Here is a 26,268-nt window from a genome sequence, read left to right as displayed (position 1 = left end):
GAAGCTCTGGAGTCAGTGGAGACTCTGGGGTTACAGAAGACACAGGAGTACTAGTGAGAAGGAAGCTCTGGGGTCAGTGGAGATTCTGGGGTTACAGGAGACACAGGCTTACTAGTGAGACGGAAGCTCTGGGATCAGTGGAGACTCTGGGGTTACAGGAGACACAGGCTTACTAGTGAGACGGAAGCTCTGGGGTCAGTGGTGACTCTGGGGTTACAGGGGACACAGAAGTACTAGTGAGAAGGAAGCTCTGGAGTCAGTGGAGACTCTGGGGTTACAGGAGACACAGGAGTACTGGTGACACAGGAGCTCTGGGGTTACAGGAGACACAGGAGTGCTGGTGACACAGGAGCTCTGGGGTTACAGGAGACACAGGAGTGCTGGTGACACAGGAGCTCTGGGGTTACAGGAGACACAGGAGTACTGCAGACTTTGTAATGCTGGGGTCTCTGGAGACTCTGAGGTTACAGAACACACAGGAGTACTGGTGACCCAGAAGCTCTGGGGTCAGTAGAGACTCTGGGGTTACTGGAGACACAGAAGTACTAGTAAGACGGAAGCTCTGGGGTTACAGGAGACACAGGAGTACTAGTAAGACGGAAGCTCTGGGTTTACAGGAGGCACAGGAGTACTAGTAAGACGGAAGCTCTGGGTTTACAGGAGGCACAGGAGTACTGGTGACACGGGAGCTCTGGGGGTCACTGGAGACACAAGTACTGCAGACTCTGTAATGCTGAGGTCTCTGGAGAGACTGGGGTTACAGGAGTACTGGAGACATGGAAATTGTGGCGTCCCTGGTGACACAGGCGTACCGCTTACTCTGTAATGGTGGGGTCTCTGGAGAATCAGGAAGTTGCAGTCACCAGAGACACAGGAGTACTGGTGTTGTTGGAGAATCAGGGTCGCTGCATACAATCTTGACTAGAGCATGAAAAGGTCAGTTGATCTGTCAAGTCTTTTTGTAATGTCTGGTTTCCTCTGGGGAGATTTACCCTCTCTATCTGTCATGGTTATTATTGTCCCTGTGATAGAACGTTATAAAAAATAAAAAAGTTTTAGGGATAGAGGGGAAATCTTCTAGTGGGGTCATCTGTCTCGGACAGGAAGTGAACACAAATCTCCCCATGCTATAGCTAGAAAAAGAAAAATGACAGTGATTTTAATCACTTCCCATGCTATCCAAAATTCAAGAATATTTTTCACTATCATCGATTGAGGAACACCGCTTGATAAACAATGTAATAAGACCGCGTTTTTTATTTGTTGATCCTTCCAGGTGAAAATATGTATAGTAGTGTGCTGAACTTCCTCCCTCCTTTCTTTTTCAGTGCCCGGCCTACGCAGGACCTTTCTCCTCCTTTATCTCTTACCGGTCTGGAGGGTCTTTTCCCTCGTTACTCCACATTGTATAATGCAGCACCTTCTCTCCCCGACCTGCAACTCAGAGATGCTCTGGAAAAGGAGACGGCACGACGCAAGGTACCCCTTATGTCTCTTTATTATAGGCTCGGCTATTTGTGCTCTTTGTTTTTACCTCTCCTTAGTCAAAACCCTCTATTTCTCTTCTAGAGAACTTGTAGGATTGCTGCTATTGCTTTCTGCGGTTTTTAATGTGCTCTTGTGAGAGGTCTACAACTTCCTATCCTAGTAGGACAAGTTGTTTGCTTATCCATTGACGATGAAGTGACAGGGTCTCTTTAAAGCCCACCCCCTTAACACGTCTACTTGCCTCTACAGTGCCTCTGACATGTCTTCCTCTCTCACAGTTGCCACCAAAGATCTGGTTTTGGTGCTTACAGCAACTGATGGCCTCCTTCGTGTGACAGTGGTCAGGCCTTGCTATTGGCCACTAGGCCTGAGCAATGCTTCATTGGATAAGGTCTATGCTCCCCCCCCCCCCCCCCCATACTTTTTTTTTTGGTTGCTGCAATGGAAAAGGAGTGTCGGGAGTATGCTGTAAAGGTTGGTGTAACCAGGTTGTTGGATGACAAATAATGCCTGATATAGTACATATAAAATATAAGATACCAACTTCCAGAGAAATATTAAATTGAAAAATGGGGAAAAGGAATAAGTGGGACCTCAGACTCCCCAAATATAGGGGTCCTCACTGGGAACAAGGGGATGGGGGACGGAAAATGATCTGGATTTTTGGGTACCAATACCTTATAAATGTCAGAGGAAATATGATTTAAAATTTAAAAGTATCTTTATTGAATATATATAAAATTTACACATGCCTAATACATAACAAATAATGACAAACAAGTTGACACAACCGGTGCCAGCTAAATATTACAAATTCCAGATGTGGAAGAAAACAGAGGTTCTCCACGGTTTCACTACATGTTTCGCGGACTGGGCCGCTTCTTCAGGAGAATATAATACATAGATTTTTATATAATATATCTAGAAAATGAAACAAAGGTCCCACTTATTCCTTTTCCCCATTTTTCAGGTTGTTGGATGGGCTTTAACGAGTTCAACTCTCACCCCTGTACACAACCAGAGTAATTTTTGTATTTCTGAAGGCGTTAGATCGACTTCTGTTGAGCAGGAGCAGCCATAGAGGGATCCATATTCATCTGTTCCCTGCTGAACTGGCCGATCCACCTATGGCCGGATCACCAGGTAATAAATTATGGTACAGGGGAAGCTCAGAAAAACAAAGACTGCTGTGTTAAAGTGGAACTAAGGTCATCTCGAAGCATCTTCTCCCTGGGTTCTTCTGGGTGCCGGTCTTCTGCTATTTCCCTCATCTGCTGAAGTGTAGTCATCCAGGTACACTGGCCATGTGCTGGAATGTAAACTGAGTTGCACATGTGTAGCTCAATGTACATTCTCCAGGGGATTGCACATGTGTAGCTCAATGTACATTCTCCAGGGGATTGCACATGTGTAGCTCAATGTACATTATCAAGGGGATTGCACATGTGTAGCTCAATATACATTCTCCAGGGGATTGCACATGTATAGCTCAATGTACATTCTCCAGGGGATTGCACATGTGTAGCTCAATGTACATTCTCAAGGGGATTGCACATGTATAGCTCAATGTACATTCTCCAGGGGATTGCACATGTGTAGCTCAATGTACATTCTCCAGGGGATTGCACATGTGTAGCTCAATGTACATTCTCAAGGGGATTGCACATGTGTAGCTCAATGTACATTCTCCAGGGGATTGCACATGTGTAGCTCAATGTACATTCTCCAGGGGATTGCACATGTGTAGCTCAATGTACATTCTCCAGGGGATTGCACATGTGTAGCTCAATGTACATTCTCCAGGGGATTGCACATGTGTAGCTCAATGTACATTCTCCAGGGGATTGCACATGTGTAGCTCAATGTACATTCTCCAGGGGATTGCACATGTGTAGCTCAATGTACATTCTCCAGGGGATTGCACATGTGTAGCTCAATGTACATTCTCAAGGGGATTGCACATGTGTAGCTCAATGTACATTCTCCAGGGGATTGCACATGTGTAGCTCAATGTACATTCTCAAGGGGATTGCACATGTGTAGCTCAATGTACATTCTCAAGGGGATTGCACATGTATAGCTCAATGTACATTCTCCAGGGGATTGCACATGTGTATCTCAATGTACATTCTCAAGGGGATTGCACATGTGTAGCTCAATGTACATTCTCAAGGGGATTGCACATGTGTAGCTCAATGTACATTCTCAAGGGGATTGCACATGTGTAGCTCAAGGTACATTCTGCAGGGGATTGTGAATAGGCAGGTAAGTTTATTTTATTACAGAAAACACATTGCACTTTACTTTCACTTTATTGCTAGTGACAACCTGTATCATAAACGTCATATTTGAAGTTGGCCAAAGCTACACTATACCTGGACAATTGTTTCCCCTCTTATCTTGTTTGCTGGGTTGTCCACAAAAAAAAAATAAAAAATACTCCCACACTCAGTGAATCCAGTGTGGTGTCCGGTTGTCTTTTCCTGGTTCTTGCAGATGGCTGCTGATAAAGAGGTGCATGCGCAGTACAAAGAAGATTTCTCTTAAAGTAGTTGTAAACCCACCTTTATAACTTGTACCTATATTTAAGCCTATAATAAGACTTACCTATAGGTACTGTAAATATCTCCTAAACTTGCACCGTTTAGGAGATATTTACATTACATGCAGCCGATTGCGTCATCGGCGCATGTGCTCTGAAGAAGCGACCGCCTGTGCCGCGACCGGCGGCTCCCACGCTCATGCGTGGGAGTGACGTCACGCGGCTCCAGTCAGTAATACAGCCGGAGTCCACAGACCCGGGAAGGAAGATGGGCGAAGATGGATGCGGCCACCAGTGGTGACAACACGGGCTTCGTTTGCAGGTAAGTGTCACATAATGTGTTAGTATGGGATGCATACTCGCACATTATTCATTTACTTTGCAGGGAAGAAAAAAACCTGGAAGACTTTACTTTCTCTTTGAGCCTCCCGGGATGTATGATGTCAGTATGCCAGGAGGCTTCGGGCATGGGGATAAAATAAAACCTCGTTCAAGCCTAGGCGAGACGATTGTCGGCTTGTTAGTATGATGCTTCCGACAACCGACAGCGACTTTTCGGCCGAACAGAATCGGGTGTGCAGGCTATAAAATTTTTGTTGGCCCCCACCAGAACGGCCGATTGTTCGCAAGTCAGTACAGAATTCGGCCGAAAAAAACAGCAGATTAGCAAGACTGGGCATGCTCTGAGAAAAAAAAAGACACGGAAAGTTAACCATCACATGACATCACTTCTGCAGTCGGCTGTTGTCGGCCGACAAAATTCGTGTGCAGTCTTTAGCACTTTTCAGCCGACAGGACAGCACCGGACAAAAGACGGCCGATCGTTCGGCCGACATTCGGTACGTGTGTACGGGGCTTTAGTGCTTTGGATTGAGACAAGTACACACTACAGAGTGATATGATTTGTTCATATTTCATGTCTGCGGTTTCTCATGTCTGAGGTTTACAACCACTTTAAGGCTAAGTTCACATGTAGGCTTTTTGGGGCGTTTTTCTGCTCTAGGATCAGCTGAAAAAACGCCCAACAAGACAAATCCTATTCATTTCAATGGCCCCTGTTCACATCTGAGCGTTTTGATGTTTTAAGCAAAACGCCCAACACTCAAAAAGGTACATGAGCTTCTTTTTGGGCAGATTACAGGCGTTTTTATTTTTTTTCCATTGGTCACTAGTCAACCTAAAAACGCCTGTAAATAGCAACGCCAAGATGGGAACGTAGCCTAAAGCCTCGTACACACGCAACGATTGTTGGCCGACCGATCGGCCGTCTTTTGTCCAGTGTTGTTGTGTTGGTTGAAATGTGCTCTAGACTGCACACGAATTTTCTCGGCCAACAAAAACCAACTTCAGAAGTGATGTCATGTTCTGGTTTACTTTCCGTGTGTTTTTTCTTCTCTGAGCATGCCCAGTCTGGCTCATCAGATTTTTGTCTGCCGAAATCTGTACTGACTGACGGAAAATTGGACGTGTGTTGACGGGCAACAAAAATTTTATAGCATGCACACCAGATTTTTTTCGGCCGAAAAGTCGCAGTCGGTTGTCGGAATCATCATACTAACAAGCCGACAATCGGCTGATCGGACGTTGGCCGAAAATTCACGGCCAACTATCGACGCGTGTGTACGAGGCATAAGGAGTCTCTGTCACTTTGTTCTAAATGATTATCGAACGATCTGTCGTCCGTTTTTTGTGGCATGCTAGTCTGATGTGGAAAGTGAAGAGGTTATTTTCATACGAATTTTCCCGTACGACAGAATTCTACTTCAGAAGTGATGTCATGTGTTGGATTGCTTTCTATGTGTTCTTTCTTCTCTGAGCATGCCCAGTCTTGCTCTTAAGTTTTTTTTCTGTCGAAATCTGTACTAATGAGACGAAAATCGGATGTTGTTTTGCCGGACGACAAAAATTTTATAGCCTGCACATCAGGATTTTGTCAGCCGAAAAGCCGGAGTCGGCTGTCGAAAGCACCGTACTAACAATCCGAAAATCGGCAGATCGGTCGTCGGACGAAATTTCCCTTCAGATTTTCTTATCGTGTGTACGGGCCTTAACCACTTAAGCCCTGGAAGATTTTACCCCCCTTCCTGACCAGGGCCTATTTTGCGATTCGGCACTGTGTGACTTTAACGGACAATTGCGCGGTCGTGCGACGCTGTACCTAAACAAATTTGACGTCCTTTTTTTCCCACAAACAGAGCTTTGTTTTGGTGGTATTTGATCACCTGTGCGATTTTTACTTTTTGCGATATAAACAAAAAAACAGCTTCAATTTTGCAAAAATAATAATATTTTTCACATTTTTTTTATATGAAATTCCCCCCCAAAAAAAAGTAAAAATCAAAATTTTTTAACATTTTGGGCCATTTTTTTTTTTTTTACCATATGTTTGGTAAAAAAAAAAATCACAAAAAGCATATTTTGATTGGTTTGCGCAAAAGTTATTGCGTTTACTAACAAAGGGAAAAATTTTTGGCATTTTTGTTGTTTTTTTTTTTAACGCGTAATGACGATCTGCGATTTTTTTTTTTTTTTTTTTTTTTTTTTGCGGTACTGCGACATTGCGGCGGACAGATCGGACCCTTGACTGACATTTTTGACACTTTTGGGGGTACCAGTGACATTACTACAGTAATCAGTGCTATACATATGCACTGTTACTGTAAAATGACACTGGCAGTGAAGGGGTTAACTTTTTTCGAGAGGGAGGGGTTATGTGTGTCCCTAGGGGCGTGATTCTAACTGTGATTGGCTGTGGCTTGAGGTGTATGAACAGTGATCAACGGTCCTACATAGCAGAACCGTATGATCACCATTTATACACAGGGGAGAATGACAGGCGGCTTGTTTGCATTAGCCGCCTGCCTTTCTCCCGCTCTAACGGACGATCGCGAGTGACCGGCGGACATCGGGTCCGCCGGGCACACGCGCGGGGGGGGGGCGTCAGTGACCACGTGGGAGCTGCGTGCGCTCGCTCCCTAGACCCTCACAGGCTAGTGACGTAGCCCTACATCGCTTTGCCTGTGAGGGGCTGACTGCCGACGTAAAAAGTCGTGCGGTGGTCGGCAAGTGGTTAAGGCTCCATTCACACCTGGGCGTTTCATTTTCAGGCTTTTTCTTTGAGCTTTTTTCAGACGTTTTTTGGGCTTTTTACTGGCGTTTTTTCAGGCGCTTTTTCTGGCTTTTTTTCAGGCGTTTTGTTGCAGATGTTTGGAGGCAGGCATTGACATCTAACAAAAAGTCTTGTAATCTGCCAAAAAAAGAAGCTCATGTACATTTTTGAGCTTCAGGGGTTTTGCTTCAGGCGACAAAACGCTCCGATGTGAACAGCAGCCATTGAAATGAATGGGATTTGGCTTGTTGGGCGTTTTGAGACTTCAGAGATGAGCGTTTTATGAGCTGAAATACGCTCAGGTGTGAGCAGGGCCTTAGAAATCCAGACTTGCAGAGGGCAGCTGGTGTGTATGTGTGTGTGTATGTGTGTGTGTGTATATGTGTGTGTGTGTATATGTGTGTGTATATATGTGTGTGTGTGTATATGTGTGTGTGTGTGTGTGTGTGTGTGTGTATATGTGTGTGTATATATGTGTGTGTGTGTATATGTGTGTGTATATATGTGTGTGTGTGTGTGTGTATATATGTGTGTGTGTATATATGTGTATATGTGTGTGTGTGTGTTTGTATATATGTGTGTGTGTATATATGTGTATATGTGTGTGTGTGTGTTTGTATATATGTGTGTGTGTGTGTGTGTGTGTGTATGTATGTGTGTGTGTGTATATGTGTGTGTGTGTGTGTATGTATGTGTGTGTGTGTATGTGTGTGTGAATATGTGTGTGTGTATATGTGTGTGTCTGTATATATGTGTGTGTGTGTGTGTATATGTGTGTGTGTGTGTGTATGTATGTGTGTGTGTGTATGTGTGTGTGAATATGTGTGTGTGTATATGTGTGTGTATATGTGTGTGTGTGTGTATGTGTGTATACAGCAGCAAAGTGACATCAGGAGACATTTGCCTTTATGCTAATTCAACGTAATTCTTTATCTGCTTGTCTCTGCCCATCCTCTCCCTCCCTCAATGTGTCTTCTTCTGTCTTGACTCTGGATCAGCTGTTAAGCCTCTGCGCTGTAATCTCGTTAATGCATCACATGGGTCCAGCTTGAATTAAACCAGTTCGGCTTTTTTATAATTAACCTCCCATTACATATCCCCCCCCCCCCCCAGTAATGTCCACAATGGTTGAAAAGTTGAACTTTACAATGCCAGTCTTGTCTTCTATTTCCCCATGCAGCACCTGGAACGACACATCCATAACCTGCAGAATGAGATGCTGGAATTACAGCAAAGACTGTCCATCTCCATGACTGCTGACCGCAGAAAGGACGCCATGATCCAGCAGCTGGACCAGGTGATACTTTCTCCCTAATCCCATCAAGCCTCATGTACTAAACAACAGAAAAATGAATAAAGCACCCGTCATCTCACTTTTTTTTTTTCTTCAAAAGATGTGAGCTTTTTTCAGTTCATATTAGTAAAGATAGAGTTATATTGTGTCACCACATACCAGACGAAAGTTGACATCAGGCTTGATGTGAGCAGGCACTCATTGTTGCAGATATCAGGGACTGTACTGCATATTGGTGCTACTTCTGTTGGTAATAATATGTTTGTTTTAAGACCACAAGTATGATTAGAAGATTGGTCAGGGTTTCCTTTTTTTGCATGCTTTCCTTTGGGTGTCCCCCATTCCCCTGCTAGAGGGTAACAGATCCCCTTCCATTTTTGTCTTGCAGATCAGACCGGAGGTAGCCAGGTGTAAATGGACAAAAGTCAATTTACATGCAGTGCTCCATAGAGGAGATTGGAGGGTCTGATCAGGTCTGGCTGGCTGTTTTTAAGCCGGATCCAATCGCACCCTCCATTCTCCTCTATGGAGCGCCGGATGTAAACGGACTTGTGTCAGTTTACGCCTGGCCACATCCAGGTCGGATCCACGCCAGCAAAAAATAATGGAAGGGGATCTCGGATCACAGGGCAGCCGGGTGTAAACAATCTGAAGAGAACAGAAAAGCGCTCTAAGTGCAGACTTATTAATCACATATAAAAACAGAAAAGCAGCAACTCACAAAACCAGATGTTAAATGTAAAAAGATGGGTTCCTCTGGGTGGTGCCATCTCTCTGTATGACATGCAGTGCCAGGGTGGAGCCGTCGGTAGCAGGAGGGGGGGAAGTGGCCGGCTTGTCGCCAAGGCTGTCCGGGTCCTTCATAAACAAGCAAAAAATAGGGGGAGCAAACCCTGAACATGTATATCTAAAGCTGGTGCAGCTATGGACCAAGCAACATGCATATTAAAGAATAGCGCACACATGCAAAAGAAATGACTATCAAATATGAAGACAATCCATAAATAAAAATGGGAATTTAGTCCCACCATATGGCCATATCGTGCTCAAGCCCACCACTGCGTCAAAGTACCCCATTATCAATGGGTCCTACACTATCCATAAAAGGATGAATCCAGCCTCTCTAACCCTTGGAGACAACACTCCTTGCTGGGAGAGAAGTGCAACTGCACTACAAGGGACTCCTCCTATATCTACTTGATAGTGGACACTGATAGAGTACAGGTGTGTGTGGGGGGTGGGGTGCTCAACCCCAGAAGTCTGGTTAGACCGAATACATAATAAACAAGCAAAAAATTGGGGGAGCAAACCCTGAACATGTATATCTAAAGCCAGTGCAGCTATGAACCAAGCGATATGCATATTAAAAAAGAATAACGCACACATGCAAAAGAAATGACTATCAAATATGGAGACAATCCATAAATAAAAATGAGGATTTGGTCCCACCATATGGCCATATCGTGCTGAAGCCCACCACTACTTCAAAGTACCCCATTGTCAGTGGGTCCTACACTATACATAAAAGTATGAATCCAGCCTCTCTAACCCTTGGAGACAACACTCCTTGCTGGGAGAGATGTGCAACTGCACTACAAGGGACTTCTCCTATATCTACTTGATAGTGAACACTGATAGAGTACAGGTGTGTGTGGGGGGTGGGGTGCTCAACCCCAGAAGTCTGGTCAGACCGAATACATAATAAATAAGCAAAAAATTGGTTAGCGAGGCTGGATTCATCCTTTTTTATGGATAGTGTAGGACCCACTGACAATGGGGGCTTAGAACAGCGTGAGTCACTACTAGATGATCAAATGAATTGGAACCTTCAATAGGAGAATATCTATTGGCCAGAATACACAATGGGAACTTAAATAAAACTATAAAAATATATATAATCTGTATATATCTAAAAGGAGGCTGTAACTCATAAAAATATATAAAGACAAGAATATAAAAGTGAGCAATGTACTTACAGTATACAGGTGCAAACTACAACCATGAAATAAAATAATAAATAAAAAAAAATCTAAAAGATAATAAAATAAATCAGCTGTTCCTTTTACACCCATTGCCCATAGAGCAGAGCGGGCTGTGTCGGTGTCTGCTCTAAATAAGGGGAGCGCACACGGACCGGTTGTCTGTACGATCCACTCAGCCTAACGGCATCAGCGGGCCGATCCCCTGCTGAGCAAAAATGGACCCGACCCTTGTGAAATGGGCCTTAGATGTTGTAGCTCTATCTCACTGGCTGGAGTTAAACAATAAACCCTTCCTGCCTATGGTTGCTTTGTAAGCGTTGCCTAGCATGATGTCCTATGCTGGGGATGTGCTAGAAGCTGAAATCTGCATGGCTGGTGGCTCTTAACTAGGGATAGACCGACATGGTTTTTTTAGGGCCGATACCGATATTTTGGTCACAACGTATTGATATTTTGTACATTTAAAGTTTTGAAAAATAAAGACAATTTTTGACACAAATCTGCTACTGAACATGTTATTTTTTGTTTAATGCTTAATGGCTGGCTTGCTGGCACCCTGTGGTGAGTGGGTGGTTGGCTGGCACTGTGTGGTGGGTGGGTGGGTGGCTGGCACAGGGGAGGGGCTGTTGGTGGCTGGCTGGTACAGGGCCTGTGGGTGTCTGGCTGTCTGGCACCCTGTGGTGGGTGGCTGGCTGGCACAGGGGCTGTGGGTGGCTGGCTGGTACAGGGCCTGTGGGTGGGTGGCTGTCTGGCACCCTGTGGTGGATAGCTGGCTGTCTGACACCCTGTGGTGGGTGGCTGACTGGCACAGGGGCTGTGGGTGGCTGGCTGGTACAGGGCCTGTGGGTGGGTGGCTGGCTGGCTGGTACAGGGCCTGTGGGTGGTGGCTGGCTCGCTGGTACAGTGCCTGTGGCTGGCTGGCTGGTACAGGGCCTGTGGGTGGGTGGCTGTCTGGCACCCTGTGGTGGATAGCTGGCTGTCTGACACCCTGTGGTGGGTGGCTGGCTGGCACAGGGGCTGTGGGTGGCTGGCTGGTACAGGGCCTGTGGGTGGGTGGCTGGCTGGCTGGCTGGTACAGGGCTGTGGGTGGTGGCTGGCTCGCTGGTACAGTGCCTGTGGCTGGCTGGCTGGTACAGGGCCTGTGGATGTGGTTGGCTGGCTGGCACTGGGCTGCTGTGGGTGGGTGTATGGCTGTGATACACTCCCGCAAGAATAGTCCTGACTCCAGATGAAGCTGTCCAAGGTGAGGGAGGCAGCCTAAGAAGGCAGAATGACGTCACAAAAATATCGGACAGTTCCAAGGCCGATACCGATATATCGGGTAAAATGCATATCGGCCCCCGATATATCAGCCTTGCCGATAATCAGTCTATCCCTACCCTTAACCCTATCTGATATATGTTATGTATCACAGGTAGAAATCATGAAAAGGTACACCTGGGTTTTGATGGCTTTTTCCTTTCCAGACTCTGGCCATGGTGGTGGGAGGTTGGAAGCAGCAGGAGCTTCAGCGTGAGGAGGCTTTGCGTCGTCTTAAGCAGGAGAAGGAAGAAGCAGAGAGAGCCAGATCCAAAGATCAAAAGGTGAGCCAGAGGTCGGCCATATTGAGTAGGGCCTTCATTCTACACAAGCTCTTCTCTTATAGTCAGCTCTATTTTTCAGGCACTAAGCCAGGTGCAGCAGGAGCTGTCTGAGGTCTTGGAGTCCCTGGAGAGAGAGAAGCACGCAGCAGACGATCGCCAATTAGAACTGCAGAAACAGGTGAGGGATTAACATTTTCTTGTGGTCTGCATTTCTGTTGGGGGTATTTTCATGTCCTGTTGACCACACAGCTCCCATTAACGTGTATTAAGCTGTTTGGATGGAGTTATTATTATTATACAGAATATATATATATATAGTGCCAACATTCTGCACAGCTCTTTATACAACATGAGGGCAGACAGTACAGTTACAATACAAGTCAATACAGGAGGAATCAGAGGGCCCTGGGAATTCAACTTTAACCACTTGCCGACTGCCGCACGACTACGTACTGCGGCAGTCAGCCTCTCCTGGGCAAAGTGACGTATGGGTACGTCACTCGCCCATGAGCCTGTAGGGGGCGAGCGCGCCGTGCTCCCGCCCCTGCTCGTTCCCTGCCTTCTTTGCGCGTGTGACCGGCGGCTCCGATGTCCGCCGGCCACTCGCGATCACGCTCAGGAGAGGGAGAAAGACAGACGGCTGATGTAAACACAGCCGTCTGTCATTCTCCCTTAGATCATTACTGAGGCTATGTAAACCTGCTATGTAGGATCGTATGTCTCTGTGATGATCTAACAAGCCACGCCCCCTGACATTTATAATCACGCCCCTAGGGACACACTTAACCCCTTGATCACCAATAAAGTTAACCCCTTCCCTGCCAGTGTCATTTTTACAGTAACAGTGCATATTTATAGCACTGATTACTGTAGTAATGTCACTGGTAACCCCAAAAATGTCAGTCAAGGGTCCGATCTGTCCGCCGAATTGTCACAGTCCCGCTAGAAAAATCGCAGATCGCCGCCATTACTAGTTTAAAAAAAAAAACAATAAAAGTGACATAAATCTTTCCCGTAGTTAGTAAACGCAATAACTTTTGCGCAAACCAATCAAAATACGCTTATTGCGATTTTTTTTTTTTTTTTTTTTTTTTTTTTTTTTTACCAAAAATATGTAGCAGAGAACAAAATGGCCTAAAATGTTAAAAAATTTTGATTTTTACATTTTTTTTTGAGAATTTCATATAAAAAAAATGTGAAAAATATTGTTATTTTTTCAAAATTGTTGCTCTTTTTTTGTTTATAGCGCAAAAAGTAAAAATCGCACAGGTGATCAAATACCACCAAAAGAAAGCTCTGTTTGTGGGGAAAAAAGGACATCAATTTAATCTGGGTACAGCGTTACACGACCGCGCAATTGTCCGTTACATTCACGCAGTGCCGAATCGCAAAATAGGCCCTGGTCTTTGAGCAGCCAAATCCTCCGGGGCTTAAGTGGTTAAAGCTGATCTTAACCTGAAATGTAAGAAATTGGTAGCAGATAGATATTTATGGAAAAAAAGGCTCTTCGTGTCTCTTCTGCCATAAAATCTTTTCACCAGATAGAAGTTTTTTTTTACAAAGCGTTCACTGATAGCCACACATGCCAAGCTCAGTGCTGGATGGCAGGACAGGTTTACTCGCATGCATAGGAGATAAGTCATCCAAGACCCAGCCAATCAAGGCTGCTGATTCTGGAGGATGATGGAGAAAAAAATGGAAGCATGAACTAGGGCTGGGCGATCTGGCTGAAAACTGTATCACGATATCAGTGTTTCATATCGGTCGATATCGATATATATTGATATTTTTTATTACCCATTTAAAATAAGGACCCTAGGGTGAGAATGCAGGGTGGCGGGCATGGTGCAGGAGAATGCAGGGTGACTGGCATGGTGCAGGAGAATGCAGGGTACTGGCATGGTGCAGGAGAATGCAGGGTGACTGGCATGGTGCAGGAGAATGCAGGGTGACTGGCATGGTGCAGGAGAATGCAGGGTGACTGGCATGGTGCAGGTGAATGCAGGGTGACTGGCATGGTGCAGGAGAATGCAGGGTACTGGCATGGTGCAGGTGAATGCAGGGTGACTGGCATGGTGCAGGAGAATGCAGGGCACTGGCATGGTGCAGGAGAATGCAGGGTGTCTGGCATGGTGCAGGAGAATGCAGGGTGACTGGCATGGTGCAGGAGAATGCAGGGTGACTGGCATGGTGCAGGAGAATGCAGGGTGGCTGGCATGGTGCAGGAGAATGCAGGGTGGCTGGCATGGTGCAGGAGAATGCAGGGTGGCTGGCATGGTGCAGCAGAATGCAGGGTGACTGGCATGGTGCAGGAGAATGCAGGGTACTGGCATGGTGCAGGAGAATGCAGGGTGGCTGGCATGGTGCAGGAGAATGCAGGGTACTGGCATGGTACAAGAGGATCCGTGGTTGTGGGCATACTACAGGAGATGCAGTGCTGTGGGCATGGTACAGGTAGACCATGCCCGCAGCACTGCATCCCTTGTAGTGTGCCCGCAGCCCTGCATAACGGCAGGTAGTGAAGCTGTTTCACTTACCTGTTCCAGAGGCGCCTTCGTTTTAAAAATGGCGCCGCCCGGCGCCGATACATCATTGCGCACCCGCCGCCACCGCTCGTGTAATTTCGGCTATTCCCGGCCTCTCCCGAGCGGCGGCGGCGCGTGCGCAATGACGTGTTGGCGCCGGGCGGCGCCATTTTTAAAAGTTTAAACCCGTCGGATCGGACTTTTCGATTTATCGTTCAAGTTTTCTTATTGCTATCGAGCACGGGACTATCGCGATACCTATCGGTATCGTTTTATCGCCCAGCCCTAGCATGAACGATCTCAGATGATGCAGGACCGGAGAAGGTCACTTTACAAGTTACGTGTGCCATAATGTGCAAATATGCTGTGCATACTTGCAGAATATGAGCTAAGTTACACAGACATAAAAAACGTTTGTTCAGATGTTTACAGCGTATAGTTTTGTAACGCAGCACAAAGTAAGCCTATGGGCCCATACACATAGCTACACACAGCAAGGTAAATTTGAGCTGGATTTGGTAGCATGGAAAAAAAGAGGAGGCAAGCGCATCCAGATCCGTATATATTTGTCTGTAATGGCCATATAATGGCAATATGTAAATATCAACAATGTCTAATAGGAAATTGCAGTGCCATGTGATTGAGGCCATGACAAAAGCTCCTGGGGAATCTGACATTTTTTTATCTGCTTTAAAGCGGAGTTCCGGGCACAGAAACATTTTTCAATGAACATACCCCCGGGACAGTCAGGGCTAGTACATTCCACAATGGCTAGCCTCTGATCTGTCCCGGTTCGCACTTACCTGCAAGAAGAAATACTCACTTATAAAATTTCTTCTCCAGCGTTGCCATCTCTGTTGTGGGCAGCTGAAGCCAGCGCGATCCTCTTCTGCGTCCTCTTCCGCGTCTTCTTCTCCCAGAATGCGCCTGCACCGGCCCCTCTCGTCACTTCCGGTGCGGCGCCGCATTCCTCCACAGCTTCTGGGCATGCCCAGAAGCTGTTTAGCAGGGAGTGCGGCGTCGCACCGGAAGTGACGAGCGGGGTCGGTGCCGTCGCATTGATTCCTGGGAGCGATGACGTTCAGCTCCCAGGAATCATTGCAAACCGGAAGTGACGGCGCGGGCCGCGGCCACAGAGGGAGGAAGTGGAAAATAGGTGAGTATTTCTTTCTACAATTACAAGGTAAGTAAAAAAAAAAAATAATCCTAACTATCCAATTCCTATTCAGGTGAAGCAAAGAAATCAGATGGGCACAAAATCGATTAGGTCAATTTTGTGCCCGGAACTCCGCTTTAACTGCTTGCCGACCTCCCGCCGGCGATTCACGAGAGCGGTCCTGGGGGGGGGGGGGCGGGGATGCAGATGCATGAGACCATCGGCACGAATTGCCGCTGGGCACCCGCGATCGCTCCCCGCCAAGAGAGGACGGTCAGCTGTTGTAAACATAGCAGACCGTTGTTCTCTCTGAAATGATCACAGAGCGCCTGTGATCCTTCTATGTAGGATCACAGGTCTCTGTGGTCATTTCACTAGTCCATCCCCCATACAGTTAGAAAACACCTTCTAGGCTCACACTTCACCCTTTAAACACCATTGTGTTAACCTCTTCCCTGCCAGTGTCCTTATTACAGTAACAGTGCATATTTGTAGCAGTGATTAGTGTAGTAATGTCACTGGTCCCCCCCAAAAGTGTAAAAATTGTCAGTTAGGGGGTCCGATCTGTCCGCCGCAATGTCACAGTCCCACTAAAAATCGCAGATCGCCGCCATTACTAGTAAAAATAAAAAATGACATATTTCCTGTAGTTTGTAGACGCGATAACTTTTGCTCAAGCCAATCAAAATACGCTTATTGCGATTTATTTGTTTTTTTTTTACCCAAAATATGTAGCAGAATACAAATTGGCCTAAAAACTTTTTTTTTTTTTTTGGGAATGTTATATAGCAGAATGTGAAAAATGTTGTTGTTTTTTTTTTTTTTTTTTTTTTTTTTTTAGAATTGTCGCTCTTTTTTTGTTTATAGCGCAAAAAATAAAAATCCCACAGGTGATCAAATACCACCAAAAGAAAGCTCTATTTGTGGGAAAAAAAGGATGTCAATTTTATTTAGGTACAGCATTGCACGACCGCGCAATTGTCGGTTAAGGTGACGCATTGCCGTTACGCAAAAAATGCCCTGGACAATAAGGGGGCAAATCCTTCTGGTTCAGAACTGGTTAAAAAAAACACATTAGCGCAAAGCATGATCTCACAGAAAACACGAATATTTTCCCTTTATAACATTTATTGACGAGTGCACTTTGTTCATTCCTGGGTGTAAGAATATCTGTAACATCTACTCCATGCAGGTTGATGAGCACGCTGCCAGAGTTGCCCAGTTGGAGTCTGAACAGGAGGCTGAGAAAGCGGCTCGAACGGAGGAGCGCGAAGAGCTGCACTCACTACAATACAGAATGCAGGAACAGCAGAAGACCTGGGAAGACAGGGAGAGGGAGCTGCAGGAGGAGTGCAGGAGAGTGCAGGAGGAGGGGAGGACAGAGCTGGAGAAGGAGAAGGTGAGAACCAAAAACGGCCATTCAATAAAAAAATGATATACGGTACATTGCAACAACCCAAAGACAAATCTACTAATATATGTATGATTGTTTCCCCTTTACGTTACTTTGTCATGAATAGTGTACAGATTAAGGGGGGCAGGGCTTGCAACATATTGATATTTTAGGGAGGGCAGGTTTTCTAATGCATGTCTATTATGTGTGCAAGCAATTACTCCTTCCTTTTAGAATCTTTAAAGCTCATCTCCTGGTAAATATTAACCCCTCCTCCCCCATCCTGTGGGTTTTTTTTTTCCTTGATTATACTGACCTACATCTGGGTTCCTCAGCGGTGCTGTGTTTGGGTCCATCTCTGGGTTCCTCAGCGGTGCTGTGTTTGGGTCCATCTCAGCGGTGCTGTGTTTGGGTCCATCTCTGGGTTCCTCAGCGGTGCTGTGTTTGGGTCCATCTCTGGGTTCCTCAGCGGTGCTGTGTTTGGGTCCATCTCTGGGTTCCTCAGCGGTGCTGTGTTTGGGTCCATCTCTGGGTTCCTCAGCGGTGCTGTGTTTGGGTCCATCTCTGGGTTCCTCAGCGGTGCTGTGTTTGGGTCCATCTCTGGGTTCCTTAGCGGTGCAGTGTTTGGGTCCATCTCTGGGCTCCTCAGCGGTGCTGTATTTGGTTCCATCTCTGGGCTCCTCAGCGGTGCTGTATTTGGTTCCATCTCTGGGTTCCTCAGCGGTGCTGTGTTTTGGTTCCATCTCTGGGTTCCCCAGCGGTGCTGTGTTTGGTTCCATCTCTGGGTTCCTCAGCGGTGCTGTATTTGGGTCCATCTCTGGGTTTCTCAGCGGTGCTGTGTTTGGGTCCATCTCTGGGTTCCTCAGTGGTGCTGTGTTTGGGTCCATCTCTGGGTTCCTCAGCGGTGCTGTGTTTGGGTCCATCTCTGGGTTTCTCAGCGGTGCTGTGTTTGGGTCCATCTCTGGGTTCCTCAGCGGTGCTGTGTTTGGGTCCATCTCTGGGTTCCTCAGCGGTGCTGTGTTTGGGTCCATCTCTATGTTCCTCAGCGGTGCTGTGTTTGGGTCCATCTCTGGGTTCCTCAGCGGTGCTGTGTTTGGGTCCATCTCTGGGTTCCTCAGCGGTGCTGTGTTTGGGTCCATCTCTGGGTTTCTCAGTGGTGCTGTGTTTGGGTCCATCTCTGGGTTCCTCAGCGGTGCTGTCTTTGGGTCCATTATTATTATTATTATACAGGATTTATATAGCGCCAACAGTTTGCGCAGCGCTTAACAAAATGAGGGCAGACATTACAGTTACACTACAATTTGGAACAAAAGGAATCAGAGGGCCCTGTTCGTTAGAGCTTACAATCTAAAAGGGAGGGTCAATTGATACAAAAGGCAATAGCTGTGGGGGATGAGCTGATGGAGCAAGAGAAACAGCGTTATTAGTTAGTAGCCGGGTAGGCTTCTTTAAAGAGAAGGGTTTTCAGGGATCGTCTAAAGATGGATAGATTAGGGGACAGTCGGACAGATTGGGGTAGAGAGTTCCAAAGAATGGGAGAAGCTCTGGAGAAATCCTGGAGGCGAGTATGGGAAGAGGTGACAAGGGAGCTAGAGAGCAGGAGGTCTTGGGAGGACCGAAGAGAGCGGCTAGGTTGATATTTTGAGATCAGGTTAGTGATGTAGCTGGGGGCAGAGTTGTGGATGGCTTTGTAAACTATTGTTAGCACTTTGAATTTTATTCGTTGGGTGAGTGGAAGCCAATGAAGGGATTGGCAGAGAGGGTTGGAGGACAATCTCTGGGTTCCTCAGCGGTGCTGTGTTTGGGTCCATCTCTGGGTTCCTCAGCGGTGCTATGTTTGGGTCCATCTCTGGGTTCCTCAGTGGTGCTGTGTTTGGGTCCATCGCTGGGTTCCTCAGCAGTGCTGTGTTTGGGTCCATCTCTGGGTTCGTCAGCGGTGCTGTGTTTGGGTCCATCTCTGGGTTCGTCAGCGGTGCTGTGTTTGGGTCCATCTCTGGGTTCCTCAGCGGTGCTGTGTTTGGGTCCATCTCAGGGTTCCTCAGCGGTGCTGTGTTTGGGTCCATCTCTGGGTTCCTCAGCGGTGCTGTGTTTGGGTACATCTCTGGGTTCCTCAGCTGTGCTGTGTTTGGGTCCATCTCTGGGTTCCTCAGCGGTGCTGTGTTTGGGTACATCTCAGGGTTCCTCAGCGGTGCTGTGTTTGGGTCCATCTCTGGGGCTGTTTCTGGCTTCCACTGCAGGTACCACGAATCCAGAGCTGCAGATGTGCCTGCGCCGACCCAAATGTCCCCTCACGCTGACATCACTGCTGCAGACCCTTGTTGTGGGTCCTGAGAGGCCCCCACTGTGGGAAAGCCAATAGGAAGTGTTCACATCAAGCAAGTACAGAGTGTCCCCGAAATTAAGCCCGGGTCTTTATATTAATTTTGGCACCAAAAGACACGGTAGGGTTTATTTTCGGGGTAGGTCTTATCATGTAATGTGCTGTCTTCTCTCCCTCCCTGCCTGCCAGGAATCCCCTGTGTGAACTGAGTAAAAGTGGTTGTAAAATCCTAGAACCCACTCTATTACTGTTTTATATAATGTCCAGTGTGTTTCTGTATTATAATTGTGTGAAATATCTTCAGTACAGCGCCGCTCAGCTGATCTCCCGCTGCTCTCCTTTTCTTCTCCCCCGCTGACAGCTGGAGGTCATGGAAGCGCAGAGCGGCGCTGTAACGAAGGTATTTCACACAATCATAATATAATACTCGGCGCTCAGCTGATCTGCTGCTGTCCTTCTCTTCTCATAGCTGTCAGCGGGGGATCTCAGCCCCTCCCCTCTGCAGTGTTCAGAGCGGGTCACGGAAGCGCCGAGTATTATATTATAATTGTGTGTAATACCTTCAGTGCAGTGCCGCTCGGCGCTCAGCTGATCTCCCGCTGCTTTCCTTCTCATCTCCCCCCCTGACAGCAGGGGATCCCAGCCCCTCCCCTCTGCAGTGTTCAGAGCGGGTCACGAAAGCGCAGAGTATTATATTATAATTGTGTGAAATACCTTTGTTACAGTGCTGCTCGGCGCTCAGCTTATCTCCCCCTGCTTTCCTTCTCTTCTCCCCCCCCTGACAGCTGGGGGTCACGGAAACGCTGAGTGCTGTAACAAAGGTATTTCACACAATTATAATATGATACTCTGCGCTTCCTTGACCCGCTCTGAACACTGCAGAGGGGAGGGGCTAAGATCACCCTCTGACAGCTGTGAGAAGAGAAGGACAGCAGCAGCATGCTACATCAACTAGCGTGGGCAATGAAAGATAATCATCCATGGTAAGTTCAGTGGATACCGGCGTGTGGGGAGGGTGTTAGTAATTTTTCATGTTTTGTGGAAGGTTAACTAATCCCTTAACCACATTAAGACCGCCTGCCGCAGATTAACTGTCGCAGGCTGCCTCTCCTGCTCGAACTGACATAGCCCTACGTCGGTCGCGCACGTGCTGCTGGGGGGCGCGCGCCGGCACGCTTCCGCCCCCACTAGGCAGCGGGGATGCATGGGGCCGGGGGCTGCGATTGCCACCTGACACCCGCGATCGCTCCCCGCTGAGAGAGGACGGTCAGCTGTTGTAAACACAGCTGACCGTTCTTCTCTCTGATATGATCGCAGAGCGCCTGTGATCCTTCTATATAGGATCACAGGTCTCTATGATCATTTTACAAGCCCCTCGCCCATACAGTTGGTAAACACTCCCCTAGGCTCACACTTAACCTTTTGATCACCCCTAGGTTAACCCCTTCCCTGCCAATGTCAATATTACAGCAACAGTGCATATTTTTAGCACTGATTACTGAAGTAATGTCACTGGTCTCCCCAAAAGTGTAAAAAAAATGTCAGTCAGGGATCCGATCCGTCCACCGCAATGTCGCAGTCCCGCAAAAAATCGCAGATCGCTGTCATTACTAGTAAAAAAAAAACAACAATAAAAATGACATAAATCTTTCCCGCAGTTAGTAGACGCGATAACTTTTGTGCAAACCAATCAAAATACACTTATTGCAATTTTTTTTTTTTTAACAAAAATATGTAGCAGAAAACAAATTGGCCTAAAATGTTAAAGAATTTTGATTTTGAGAATCTCATATAGCAGAATGTGAAAAATATTGTTTTTTTTTTTTCAAAATTGTCGCTCTTTTTTTTGTTTATAGTGCAAAAAATTAAAATTACACAGGTGGTCAAATACCACCAAAAGAAAGCTCTATTTGTGAGAAAAAAGGACGTCAATTTTATTTGGGTACAGCGTCGCACAACCACGCAATTGTCCGTTAATGTAATGCAGCGCTGAATCACAAAATATGGCCTGGTCATTAAGGGGGCAAATCCTCCTGGTCTTAAAGTGGTTAAATGATAGAACGTCCTATACATTTCTGTACCATGAGAATGTCTTCCTTTGGACTTGTAAGCGTGTAACTTGCACAGATTGTCGACATCTCAACCTTTAAGTCGTGCTGTGATTTGAGGTTCCCCAGCAGTGTGAAGGCCCCCAGGCTGCTCATCTGCTAATCTCTGCCATTTGAATCCCTTTCACACAGGTTCTGACCCAGCAGGAGACCCAGAAGTCTCAGCAGTTACAGCTGGCTCTGTCCTCCCAGCAGAGTGACGTCCTGCACTTAGAGAGAGAACTGCAGTCATCGCACAGAGAGAGAGATACTCTGCTGATGGAGCTCAACTTAGAGAAGGTAACGGCCAATCAGAATCATTCTCCCGTGCTGCAAAATTAGGAAAAGAGATGATATGTTGGGTCCCCATCCCCCCTCACCTAGTGCTTTTAAATATCATACCTTACACATCACAGCCCCCCTTTTACATCAATGTCATTGTTCCCCTTTCACATCACAGCCCCCCTTTTACATCAATGTCATTGTTCCCCTTTCACATCACAGCCTCCCTTTTACATCAATGTCATTGTTCCCCCTTCACATCACAGCCCCCCTTTTTACATCAGTTTCCTCATTCCCCCCTTCACAGCACAGCCCCCCTTTTTACATCAGTTTCCTCATTCCCCCTTCACAGCACAGCCCCCCTTTTACTTCAAAGCAGCCCAGGTTTTCATCACAGCGCTCCTCTTTAAATTACAGTCCCCCCTTTACAATACAACCCTCATTTACATTACAGCCCCCCTTTATATTGCAGCCCCCCCTTAACATCACAGCCCCCCTTTTACATCAGTTTCCTCATTCCCCCTTCACATCACAGCCCCCCTTTTACAACAGTTTCCTCATTCCCCCTTCACATCACAGCCCCCCTTTTACAGCAGTGTCATTGTTCCCCTTTCAAATCACAGCCCCCCTTTTACAGCAGTGTCCTTGTTCCCCTTTCACATCACAGCCCCTCTTTTACAGCAGTGTCATTGTTCCCCTTTCATATCACAGCCCCATTTTACAGCAGTGTCATTGTTCCCCCTTCACATCACAGCCCCCCTTTTACAGCAGTGTCATTGTTCCCCTTTCACATCACAGCCCCCCTTTACAGCAGTGTCATTGTTCCCCTTTCATATCAAAGCCCCCCTTTTACATCAGTGTCATTGTTCCCCTTTCACATCACAGCCCCCCTTTACAGCAGTGTCATTGTTCCCCTTTCACATCGCAGCCCCCCTTTTACAGCAGTGTCATTGTTCCCCTTTCATATCAAAGCCCCCCTTTTACATCAGTGTCATTGTTCCCCTTTCACATCACAGCCCCCCTTTACAGCAGTGTCATTGTTCCCCTTTCACATCGCAGCCCCCCTTTACAGCAGTGTCATTGTTCCCCTTTCATATCACAGCCCCCCTTTAACAGCAGTGTCATTGTTTCCCTTTCACATCACAGCCCCCCTTTTACATCAGTGTCATTGTTCCCCTTTCATATCACAGCCCCCCTTTTTACATTGGTTTCCTCATTCCCCCTTCACATAACAGCCCCCCTTTTACAGCAGTGTCCTTGTTCCCCTTTCACATCACATCCCTCCCCTTTACTTCATAGCAGCCCAGCTTTTCATCACAGCGCTCCTCTTTACATTACAGTCCCCCCTTTACAATACAACCCTCATTTACAATACAGCCCCCCTTTATATTGCAGCCTCCCCTTTCACATCACAGCCCCCCTTTTACATCAGTGTCATTGTTTCCCTTTCACATTACAGCCCCCCTTTTTACATCAGTTTCCTCATTCCCCCTTCACATCACAGCCCCCCTTTTTACATCAGTTTCCTCATTCCCCCTTCACATCACAGCCCCCCTTTTACAGCAGTATCCTTGTTCCCCCTTCACAACACAGCCCCCCTTTACTTCATAGCAGCCCAGCTTTTTATCACAGGGCTCCTCTTTACATTATAGTCCCCCCTTTACAATGCAACCCTCATTTACAATACAGCCCCCCTTTAACATCACAGACCCCTTTTACATCAGTGTCCTTGTTCCACCTTCCCATTGCAGCCCCCCTATTTTCATTAGTGTCATCATTACCCCTTCACATCACAGCCCCCCTTTTACAAAAGTGTCCTTATTCCCCCTTCACAGCACAGCCCCCCTTTACTTCATAGCAGCCCAGCTTTTCATCACAGCGCTCCTCTTTACATTACAGTCCCCCCTTTACAACCCCCATTTACAATACAGCCCACCTTTATATTGCAGTCCCCCCCTTTAACATCACAGCCCCCCTTTTACATCAGTGTCCTCGTTCCCCCATCACATCACAGTCCCCCCTTTACATCCGTATCATCAGTCCTCCCCTTCACATCAACATCCCCCCATTTACATCACAGAGCCCCTCCCCTTTGCTTCATAGCGGCCCGTCTTCACATCACAGTACCCCCCTACATTACAGTATTCAGTCACCATTGTCCTCCCTTCAGGTTTCTACCTTCACATGTATGGCTTTGTTTACCTTCAAGCTATACATAACCAATGGGGATGAAAGTATTCAAAGCCATTCATACCCTCAGAGGCTGCTGTCCGATTGGGGCAGCGCTGGGGACAATGCTGCCGGCTTCTGTATACAGGTCCACTGACCGATCAGGATTTTTTTAGGGTTTACTTACCAGCCCCCCTACCTGTAATTTGTTCTGCCAGAGCTGTCCGTACACCTATATGCAGAAACCGACAGAAGAGTTTACCGGCTATAGGAGCTCTGCACTGACAGGAGGGAGGAGCTAAATAGAGAGAGCACAGCCCTGCATTCTCCCAACTCTCTCTCCCCCCACTCCCAGCTCTTCTGGACACTTCTACACTAAGTTATGGGCTGTGCTCCCTGTCCCCCTCCTCCTTCCTACCAGTGAAGCACTCCTGTATTTCTGTGAACACCACTGCCGGCTTGTTAATCTAGGAGCTCTGCACTGGCAGAGAGTGGGGAGAGAGAACACAGCCCGCACCTTCTCCCTGCTCTCCCCTCTTCCCCCTCCTCTCTGCTCCCAGCGATGGGCTGACAGGAGGGAGGAGCTAGAGAGAGCACAGCCCGCACCTTTTCCCTGCTCTACCATCTTCCCCTCCTCGCTGCTGGGCTGACAGGAGTAGTGATGCCCATGTCACTACTCCTGTCAGCCTTGTAGCAGAAGGAAGGCACCTCCAATCCTTACAGTGAAACATTGTGCCCAGGGCAGATGCCCTTGTCACTCACCCCTTGTCCAGTATGTCATTGATTTAGGATTTACATCTGCTCTAATGATGTTTCTCTGTGTTCCTAAAGTGGTCATTACCATGTGTTGCTTCGCAGGCACGTAATGAGTCAGAGAAGGTGCGATTAGAGAGCGAACACAAAATACGATTGGAAGAGGAGATAACGGAGAGGCTGGCCGCGTTCCATGAAGAGAGCGCTCAGCATTTGAGCAGTGTGAGAGAACAGCACAGGTATGACATATTGTAGATATCATTTCATATTCGGATGTATGCATTTAGGTACAAGGTGCCGGCATGCATGCCAGTGGGTGATAGTGATTTAGCTACAAAAATCAATTAGTTGATTATAATTTAGTCATTTAAAGCTTTTTGGATTTTATCTGGCATTTTGTTTATCTTCATTTTTTTGGACACTCAGGAAACAGTTGCTGGATCTTGCTTCACAGCATGAGACTGAACTGTCCAACCAGCTGTCACAGTTCAAGTCAGAATTCCAGGAGCGAGAGAGACGTCACCGTGAGACCATCTTGGACTACGAACACAAGTAAGTAGCGGGGTTGCTTTTGCAGTATGCAGTTACATCTTCTTTCTGTGTCAACCTGCAGGAGGAATACAGACTCATAGCTTCCCTCTATATGTGTCACCCTGCAAGATGACAACAGACTCATAGCTTCCCTCTATATGTGTCACCCTTCAAGAAGACAACAGACTCATAGCTTCCCTCTATATGTGTCACCCTGCAAGAAGACAACAGACTCCTAGCTTCCCTCTGTTGTCTTCTTGCAGGGTGACACATATAGAGGGAAGCTAGGAGTCTGTTGTCTTCTTGCAGGGTGACACATATAGAGGGAGGCTATGAGTCTGTTGTCTTCTTGCAGGGTGACACATATAGACTCATAGCTTCCCTCTATATGTGTCACCCTGCAAGAAGACAACAGACTCATAGCCTCCCTCTATATGTGTCACCCTGCAAGAAGACAACAGACTCATAGCTTCCCTCTATATGTGTCACCCTGCAAGGAGACAACAGACTCCTAGCTTCCCTCTATATGTGTCACCCTGCAAGGAGACAACAGACTCATAGCTTCCCTCTATATGTTTTACCCTGCAAGGAGACAACAGACTCATAGCTTCCCTCTATATGTGTCACCCTGCAAGGAGACAACAGACTCATAGCCCGCTTCTGTCTGCTTTTAGGTCTTTTTTTTTGTCTTTCTGCTGAATCACCTTGTAAGTGCATCCCTAGATTCTTAGTTTTTCAGTTTCTCTTTCTGCTTTCTCTTTATAGGTTATCTCACTCAGAAGAACGCTGTGAGGAGCTCTCCCGGTCTCTGCATCGCTTGGAAACAGACAGAGCAGAAATGCTAACGCAACTCCAGGAGGTCATGAAGAGCCACTGGAGCCAGGCCTTGCGAGTTCTCTCCTCTAAGGTTAGTTCATTTAATTTAGAATATATCTTAACCACTTTACGACCGCCCCGCCGCAATTATACTGCGGCAGGCAGCCCCTCCTGGGCAAACCGCCGTAGCTATACGTCAGTTGCACGCAGGAGGCTAGATGGCGAGCGTGCGCCGCCG

At 47.0% G+C, this 26,268-nt stretch overlaps 1 protein-coding gene across 1 annotated transcript in view; it reads left to right on the top strand.

Annotated features, from left to right (window-relative positions):
- The window catches only part of CNTROB (centrobin, centriole duplication and spindle assembly protein), a 126,052-nt gene that overhangs the window by 60,262 nt on the left and 39,522 nt on the right, over nucleotides 1–26,268 (top strand). The window contains exons 5-13 of the mRNA XM_082255813.1: nucleotides 1,329–1,479; nucleotides 8,320–8,436; nucleotides 11,882–11,998; nucleotides 12,078–12,176; nucleotides 16,872–17,078; nucleotides 21,633–21,779; nucleotides 24,789–24,922; nucleotides 25,110–25,235; nucleotides 25,980–26,121. Coding sequence (XP_082111939.1) covers nucleotides 1,329–1,479; nucleotides 8,320–8,436; nucleotides 11,882–11,998; nucleotides 12,078–12,176; nucleotides 16,872–17,078; nucleotides 21,633–21,779; nucleotides 24,789–24,922; nucleotides 25,110–25,235; nucleotides 25,980–26,121 — 1,240 coding nt within the window. The remainder of the gene's footprint in view (nucleotides 1–1,328; nucleotides 1,480–8,319; nucleotides 8,437–11,881; nucleotides 11,999–12,077; nucleotides 12,177–16,871; nucleotides 17,079–21,632; nucleotides 21,780–24,788; nucleotides 24,923–25,109; nucleotides 25,236–25,979; nucleotides 26,122–26,268) is intronic.

This window comes from Pelophylax lessonae (genome assembly GCF_965119305.1).
Source record: "Pelophylax lessonae genome assembly, chromosome: 4".
NCBI classification, from domain to species: domain Eukaryota; kingdom Metazoa; phylum Chordata; class Amphibia; order Anura; family Ranidae; genus Pelophylax; species Pelophylax lessonae.
The sequence above is the reverse complement of the archived record's forward strand: the minus strand, read 5'-3'. Positions and strand labels throughout refer to the sequence as shown.